The following is an 8,979-nucleotide window of genomic DNA, read 5'->3' as shown; positions in this document are numbered from 1 at the left end:
ATGATGATTTGGTTTTAGTGACATTGAATGGGTTATATCACTCACAATACTGACCATCTAGCATGGCAAAACATGAGTTTAGTTAGGCGTCCCCAACTAAACTATACAAAGCATCCACTAGAGCCCCCACCGCGTCCGATGTAGTCCTATGGAATACTTACCCCCTAGAAAAAGATGTAAGAAATCTAATTTCAATAACACTATGCCAAGAAAATTGCCCTTGTTAATAGAGCTAAATGTAATCCTAATGTCATTGGTCATTGTTGCATTCTTCTCCTCCTTAATTTTTGTTCTTTACAGACTTTGACATGCATGCATACATGTGGACATCAAGTATGTGGCCACACATGCTCACACATGCACCTAAACACATAAGCACATGCACCCCTTTCTTGAGTCACTTGCATTTGTGTGAGAGCTTTGTTCTTGATTAGTCACCTTTGGCACTACGCATGCACATGCACATGCTTCCCAACACTACATACACAAATGCATGTGCACACATGGGCTATTAGGCATGCTCCACACACACACACACACACACACAAGTGTGCAAGTGCATGTGAGTGTAAGTGTGCATGCACATTCTCTCCCCCCTCCCCCCATGTGTGTGTGTACACGAGCGCGCGTGTATGTATAAGCTGTGGTTGGTCATTGGCGCACTAATAGTGTTATTAGCATTGCCTCCATAGATGAAGTGCTCTAGTGGAGGATGGAACTCCTGTAACTTGGTAAGCTGCGTGCTTCAAAATTGCCATTTATGTGGATTATCCTACAAAAATTACCTTTTAATAGTCCAACACCCTAAAAAGATTGCATGGTTTCTCTTTTGCATCCAAAGCACTATACTAGGAGGCAATGTCCACGCACTATTGTGTGTGTGTGTTTGTGTTTGATCCTTGATCGACATCTGATGAGACGTTTCGGCTCCCTTTTTGTAGCCTCAAATAAAAACTGAGGGTGTTTACCCATTGTGGGCATGCTCGAGGATCATGGATGGGCAAGCCATGGCCTAGAGCTCGGAATTTAAGTAGAGGGGAGTAGGTTGCTCAAGGCTCAGGCTGTTGGGTGCGCAAAAGGATGGTCCATTTTTGCTCAATCTGCCACCTGATTGCTCAAAGGCGCACTGCCATACGGTTATTTAATCATCCTGGGAATTGGTGCGGGGGCTCATCGTGCACGCACACACAAAGGGGTGCACGCTTGAATCTCATGGAGATAGGCCCATAGTCTCTAAGAGAACGTTCCTGCGCCAGCCCTAGTGCCTATGTCCAGACGGTGAAATGCCAACCCATAGAAATGCCATCATACGTTCCCCTGTGTCCAAGACCAATGCTACCTTGTCAGAAGGCCACCTGCTGCACTGGAGAAGGAACTTGCAATAGCAGGTTCACAATCATTCTGGCAACAATCTACAGGTTGCATTGAAAGGGTATCCTCCACCAGCTGGGCAAGGCGATCCGCAGGTTGGCACCACAAAGCCTGACTGGAGAGTGGAAAATTGTGTCTCATGCAAGGTGGAAAAATGCTTCTTTTTGGCGTGGTGGTGGAGGGTGATGTGGAAACATTCTCTAAACATGCTAAGGGTGGTTACACGCTAAAATGTTGCCCACCCAAGATGTATTAAAATTGGTACTGGCGGGCAAGCTAGCATACACATCCCCATAGCTTGGCGGACAAGGCTTCCACACACATGGCAACAAGTTTAGGGTTCAAATCCTAGCATGGGCCCTTGAAATTAATTTTTTGTAGAAGCAATCCCCCATCCAAGCACTTGGGCTCCCCGGGGAGTCTTGCCCGCCCAAAGCTAGGAAGAGTACGAGTTTTGCGAGACCAACGGTGCCTCACCATGTGACGAGCATTTACTTTTAAGGATGGTTGGGCGGGTGCAGCCACGGTGTGTAACCAGCCTAAGACGCGGGAAGCCACGGTGTGTAACCAGCCTAAGATGCGGGAAGGTTCTCTAAACAAACCCCATTGCTGACAATGCAGTCTTAAACACACACAATACACACACACACACACACACACACACACACACACTTTCACGATTACAAGACCAGCTGGCTGTGAATCCATGCCGCAAATTGGCTAAGCTTACACAGCACGACCTTCCTCTTCCTATGGGTGGATCTTGCTTCCTCAAAGCCTGGCTTCGTCCTCGTTGCTTTTCCAACACTGCTTGGCCTCTCCCCAATCCCTTGCAGCACATCATTTACAGGTAAGACCCTCAGCTGCTTCTCGATTTTGTTCTCCCAAGAAGTTCCTTTTTCTGCGGGGTAATCATCCTGGGATCGGATCGGATCTAACCTCACACCGATCTTCTTGCGCAATTGCCAATCTGAACATTTGGGTCGTTGATCTTCGACTGAACAGCCGGCGTGCATAAGAATTGCAACACAACAGGCCCTTCTCGCCGTCCACGAGCGTACGAGTAAAGATCATACAGAGGCAATGGAAGAACTTGACACAGGTTGGGAGGAGCTGCGAAGGGAAGCGCGCAAAATAGAAGGAGACCTTGACGTGAAGCTTTCGTCTTATGCAAAGCTAGGAGGCATGCTCGTTCACGGTGGTAAGCTCCCTACATTGCTATCTAATCCTCCTCTTTAATGAGAAAATCAAGGCAGCTCTCATGTCCCATTCTTCTGTGTCTTTTTGTGTTAAAGGAAGAAAGGAAGAAGAGAGAGAGAGAGAGAGAGAGAGAGAGAGCTGTACAAGTCTCAGGCTTTAGAGGAAACATCGGCGTTAATGCCATTTTCATATCATGCTATGTATTATCAGCATAGGAAAATTTGACTGTGGTTCAAAATTTTCAGGGTGGCCCCAATTGAGTGTTAAACCATGGCAAAGCCACGTTAATGGTTTTTTCTCCTCTCTCTCTCTTTCTCATTTTGAGCAGAGTCCCATGCATTAATCATAAGAATAACCTCGAAATAGCAAGAAAATTAAGCTAATTAAATTGTAACTACATATTTTGTTAACGAAGGTAAGCAACGGCCACTTTCTTTTGAAAAAACTGCAAATTAGAAATACTACAAACAGCCAGCACGTATGTCAGCATCACTGTGTACGCACTTGTTCAGCCACTCTTACCCACTATAAGCATTCAGCTGCTTTTCTTCTTTGGTTGGAGCCAGTACAATGCAACCTTGGAATGCGACAAACTAGAGTTTTATTGCTATTGCCAAAATCCAAATTTCCATGCCCACACAAAGCACATTGAAGTTCAGTACCAATTCGTTTGCATATTGACTCCCTGGCACAAATAGTTACACTGACCTCTCAGATCAACATGGGTAATTTATAAATATGTTTCGCATGAAGTCATACTCATGTGATGTTCGTGAATTCAAAGACTGAAACTAAATGTACAGCAAAACCAAGATCAGAGTGTTATTGATGTTGCAAAAACAGGACCTTTATAAATATACATATACGTAGGTCCACCAATGTAGGTGAACAGTTTGGTATATTTCTCAGCATGTATTAACAGACAAAACAGCACAGGAAAGCAAAAGAACAATATCCATGCATAGAAAATGTGGCAAGTGAGCAGAGATGGGTTGCCCCTCATAAATTGTAGTAGGCAGGTACCCATTTGCCATTAGGGATGTGGATGGGAAGGCCCAACTTTGGGCAGGATTTTGGGGGCTAATACAGCCAAAACAGTCCTGAATTGGTTGCTTCAGATTCTCAGGGAGAGTAGGCTCGAGGCCCCATTGCCTGGTAGGACTCGTAGTGCAGTAAGGCACGCAGGGGGGGCTCTTTCAGTTGGAGACAGCTTATGCAGGGACTCTTCTTGATGAAGAGGAGCCTGACTCTTTTGAAGAAGCAAAGGATAATGTGCATTGGATGCATGCCATGCACAATGAGTTGCAGTCCATAGAGGAAAATCAGACTTGGGATGTTGTGGATTTGCCACCAGGTAAGCATGCCATTGGTACCAAGTGGGTTTTCAAGGTAAAAAGGAAGCCAGATGGGTCTATTGAGAGGTACAAGGCACGACTGGTTGCCAAAGGCTATGCACAGAAGAAGGGCATAGATTATGAGGAGACTTTTGCTTCTACATCCTGGATGACCACCATACGGTCAGTTATTACAATGGTTGCAAATTTTGTGTGGAATGTCCATCAGTTGGACATAAAAATAGCTTTCCTCAATGGAGACTTGCAGGAAGAGGTTTATGTCAAACAACCTCCTGGATTTGAACTTTTTGGCAAAGCACTTCAGGTTTGCAAGCTTAACAAAGCTTTATATGCTGAAACAAGCCCCACGTGCATAGTATGCCAAGATAGATGCATTCCTGGCAAGTAAGGGATTACACAATAGTCCCACCGTCCACGGAAAGCACCCTCTACATCAAGAAGGATGGGGGGGATATTTTGGTCATCATTCTTTATGTAGATGACATGCTGCTCATGGGGTCAAATGAGGATATAATTGCATATTTCAAAGCTGAGTTGAAAGCTGAATTTGACATGACAGATTTGGGCATGTTAAATTTTTATTTGGGGATCCAGTTTATACAAGACAAGCGTGGCATCGTTATGTCTCAATCCAAGTATGTGTAGAAGCTCTTGGATAGGTTCAACATGCATGATTGTAAGCCTATTGTCACTCCCATGGAGCTGGGGCTGAAGCTTACTATGTATGATGCATGTGAATCAGTGGATGTCACACTTTACAGCTAGGGTGTTGGATGCCTCATATACTTGTGCAATACCAGGCCCGATATTCAGTATCTCAGGTGAGCAGATATATGCACAGCCCAAAGACAACACTTTGGCAGGCTGTAAAACGCATCTTCATATATTTGGAAGGCACAAAGTCTTTTGGCTTGGTGTTTCCCAGGGGGGGTGACTTGCAGATGCATGCTTACAGTGATTCAGATTGGGCTGGAGACTATGATTCCAGGCAGTCTACTAGTGGTAATTGTTTCTTTTTGGGCAATGCTTGCATTTCTTGGCTGAGCAAGAAGCAATCTATAGTGGCTACTTCCTCATGTGAAGCTGAGTACAGGGCAGCTTTCACAACGACAGTTGAGTGTGTTTGGCTGCGACGTTTGTTCGCTGATCTTTGTCTCATATTGGAGAGTCCTTCTCCTATTCTCAATGATAGTCAGAGTGCTATTGCAGTGGTCAATAATCCTGTGTTTCATGCTCACACGAAGCACATTGAGGTTCATTATCATTATGTCAGAGAGAAGTTGCATGCATGGGAGATCAGTATGATCTATGTGTCAACACATGACAATGTTGCAGACATCTTCAACAAAGCACTTCCACGTGAGAAGTTTGAGGCATTTCGCAGTGCCCTAAACTTATCTCCTTTTGGTGATGATTGATCACTACCTTGTACACCACATTGGCACTGCAGGGGGGTGTTAGAATTATTATTATATTCTAGGCAGTGGCCAATGTAATGTAAGAAGTGAGTTAGGGGCACTTTTTTCTCTTAGAGGTTTTTTTCCCTAACCACGGTCTAATCTCTAACTACGGGTAGTGATTAGATAGGGTTTTGTCACTTAGACAAAACCCTTATCTCTTACTTTGTACTTCAGTTCAGTACACTTTGTGAGTGAACTACGTTCAGCTCAGTCCATCTTGCTCACTCTTGCTCTCTTGCATTTTCTCACAGATAGGTCCACATTTTGGTACTTATGTGGAACAGCCCAGGCTAGGCCTGTAGGTAGGCCAGCCATGCTAGCTGCCTATGCGGTGTACATTGAGGGCTAGTTTGTACTATGGTCTGTCACTTTTGACTTTGATATATACATCAGTTGGGCTGTCTACTTGGCTTTCTAATTCCCTGGACTTGTGCCTGTCCTAGATTCATTTGTGCGCACATGTTTGAGTTTGATCAGAGGGTAGTGTGACCTGTGGGTACAATCATCCCGCAATGGAGGTTTGGCTACAGCAGGCAAGTCCTATTATCTTTGACATGACACCTATAGAGTATGGACTGGCATGATAGTAGTATGTGAACGGTGCAAGGGTCTTCGTTGTCCTTGGCTTTGCCATTTTGCCATTTTTCAATGGCTTCCTTCACCTCTCTCTCTCTCTCTCTCTCTCTCCACCCTCTCCTGGGAGAGCAGCGGAAACTGAACACACAGAGAAAGGGAGAGCACACTCACACAAACTGCTGAGAAAGAGAGAGAGAGAAAGAGATTGCAAGTGGATCTCAGGTAAAAGCCCCTCTACTGCTGGGGAAAACCTCTGCACAAAAGACTGCTCAAGAGCTGCACAACCCTGCTCAAGAGGCACCACACTGAGATGGATACAAGTGAGGGAGGGGGGCCCTATACATAGGCAGCCATCCCCTCCAGTCAGTTGACTGATCTGGACCGACCAGCAGCATATATGGGCCGACCCACCTGCTTGTGGGACTGACCCCCTCCTCTACAAATAGGGGCTGCCATGCAGCCCTACAAGGGGATGACCCCCTGCCCTCCAGACCGACTAGCAGGGCTCTGGACCAGCAAGAGGCCTAGGATGGCCACACAACCCACGGCAGATCTGCCCTACCCTAGACTACCCTCACCGGGGGCGGGCACACCCACAAGCAAGGGCCCTCTCTCTGTACCCTAATCTTACCTCTCTTTGGGTGGGCACACCCACAAACAAGGCCCTCACTCTAGCCAACCTAGCCATGGTACATCAGGAGATGCTAAACTCCAACATCCCCTCTCAGCTCCTGGATGTAACATCTCCAGGGAGTTGGGTGTGCCACTTCGTCAAGTGAACCTCCATTATTGAAGACCGCCTCAGGGACTGTCAAAGAAGCCCCCTCTAGGCATGAACCGTCTCAGCAAGAGGAAAAGAAGAGAGGGGGCTGCCACATGGGCAGCACCTCACATCAAAGAACATGGAAGGTACCTGGGCTAGGATGGATCTGCATGGCGCTGACATCAGCAGTGTACGGAACTGTATGGCGCTGGAGAAGAGCCTGGCAGAGGGCAGAACCAGCAGGACAGAAAGGCGCTGACATGGCAGGTCAGGAGCGCAGGTGTACAGGGCTGTATGGGGCCTGGTGGAGCAGCAAATTGGGCTGCCAGTGGGCAGTGGCATGCCTTATATGGGCTGGGCCCTTGCCTAGAGTGGAGGGCCAAAGGCCCTAGAAGGCTGGGCCAAAGGGCCCCAGTTTTAGAGCCCTTAAAGGGCTGGACCAGCAGCAGACTGGTCGGCCAGTATGAAGCTGGCTGGTCGGTTTTTTGACAGGCCCCTGGGGCACTATAAAAGGAGAGGCTTGTTGCCTCATTTGATCATCACTTTCTGCAGCAGGAACCAGCAGATTGGAGCAGCCAAGGAACCCTCTCTTGGGCCTATATATCAGGAGGTGAAGAAGGTGACAAGGAGCTGCAGACTGAGAGCTGGGAGAGCTGCCCACCTAGGCTGGTGCAAAGATAGCAAGGTGGAAGGGATCTGGATGGAAAGTCTACAGAAGCTTGAGGTGGAGCACGCGGACTCGCGTCTAGAGATAACTGGCAGATAGGAGAAGGACCTTGTGGTTAGATGAGAGGACCACACCATTGGTGGGACTCTGGATCTATCTCTTTTGTATTGTGTCCATAGTTTTGGATGGAAATATATTATTTTGGTGGCTTCTCTATCTGGCTGGTTCATTGTCTATTGATGAGTTTGCACATCTATTTTATGCACATAAGTTAAGAAGTTTGTGATTCCACATCCCACACGCACACTGTGTGAGCTCCTGGGCATTACTATCAGTCTTTCGCTGTGCGTACCCTCTGTTGGGTCATTTCTAACAGAAGGTTGGAATAAATGTCGTAGCGGCTGTAGCACCATTCTGTTGGTTATTGGGCCTTTCATTGTTCCTTTGAGGACACTGATGCTGGTAGTGACCTTTCTGGCCACATCGGTTACATGTACATGACGCCTTGAGTGCTTCCCTTTCCTAAGCTATCAACTTCTTTCGTCCTTTCTACTCAGTTGCCAAAGCCTTAGGTTCACTTTCACAGGTACGATCTACGAATTTCTCCTCCTTGTCAAGCACCATTGGGACTAGTTCCTTCTAGGTCAACGCATTCATCCTACCACTGGTTATCAAGGACGAATAGAATGCACCATACAAAGAGGATAGCTGGGACAGTAGTGTCATGGCCATATACTCGGAAGATATTTGCTTCCCCGCTTGGAGGATCTCCTGCTGACGTTCCTATAACTTGTTGATGTGCTCCCGCATTGATGAAGACTTCTTGGGATCCAACAATGGCATATGGGCTTCTAGGGAGACCCTTTTGTTCGATTGTACAAGGACGCCAAGTGTTCCTAGATACTCTTGGAATCTAGAACCTGAAACCATAATGACTGAAAATTGCATAAACGCAACGCAAAAATGTTTCTACAAAACGCGCGAAACATGGCACGCCCATAGGAGATGTTCTTTAAAAAATAATTTTTTAGATGCCGACTTTTTTTACATGGTTTTTTTTTTGGGGAAGGTTTGGTTTTGTTTTTGTATGTGTATGTGTGTGCTTGCTATAGTCTATGTGAAACGACCAACGTAACTACCACCAAATGGAACGCACAAAAACAGTTTCTCCTTACAATCATGGGAGATGGCACTCAGATAATCCTCCCAGCCAATCTCTATGACAACAAGCTCGATTACAATTTGCATGTTAATTTTTTCTGCATGCTGTATGCAAAGCCCACAACTCCCTAGATGGTTCTACATGCCACATGTCAATTTCCTAGAGCCATCCTTAGGTGTATCATTTACCCCTCTCTTGGAGTATCATTGAATTACATTTGCCCCTTGGCAATTTCACATTTCGGTGCACCTAGACCCTGACCTTAGAACCATCTAGTCAGTGCCGCGATTCGCCCTCACCAAGGACCTTGACATTGATTCCTTGTAGTTGATCCTCTAAAGGAAAATGTCCACTGACCCTTCCAAGGTCATGTTATCTCAGCTTGAGCATAACACTATGTATGTGCACCATTTTTTGTATGTGTG

The 8,979-nt window shown here is 46.3% G+C and overlaps 1 protein-coding gene across 2 annotated transcripts in view; it reads left to right on the top strand.

Moving 5' to 3' along the window:
* The first annotated feature begins 1,990 nt into the window (after positions 1–1,990).
* GOS12 (golgi snare 12) overlaps positions 1,991–8,979 on the top strand; it is a 70,013-nt gene continuing 63,024 nt past the window's right edge. Inside the window, exons 1-2 of one of the 2 annotated variants that reach the window (XM_087381749.1) lie at positions 1,991–2,221; positions 2,377–2,572. In XM_087381749.1, the coding sequence (XP_087237875.1) occupies positions 2,455–2,572 (118 nt within the window). In that variant the 5' untranslated portion in view covers positions 1,991–2,221; positions 2,377–2,454. Of the gene's footprint in view, positions 2,222–2,376; positions 2,573–8,979 lie in introns of those variants that run through there. The other variant, XM_087381750.1, reaches the window with a different exon arrangement.

This window comes from Dipteris shenzhenensis, chromosome 11, assembly GCF_047967505.1.
Source record: "Dipteris shenzhenensis isolate YYH24624 ecotype China chromosome 11, Dip_SZ_1.0, whole genome shotgun sequence".
NCBI lineage: Eukaryota > Viridiplantae > Streptophyta > Polypodiopsida > Gleicheniales > Dipteridaceae > Dipteris > Dipteris shenzhenensis.
The sequence above is the reverse complement of the archived record's forward strand: the minus strand, read 5'-3'. Positions and strand labels throughout refer to the sequence as shown.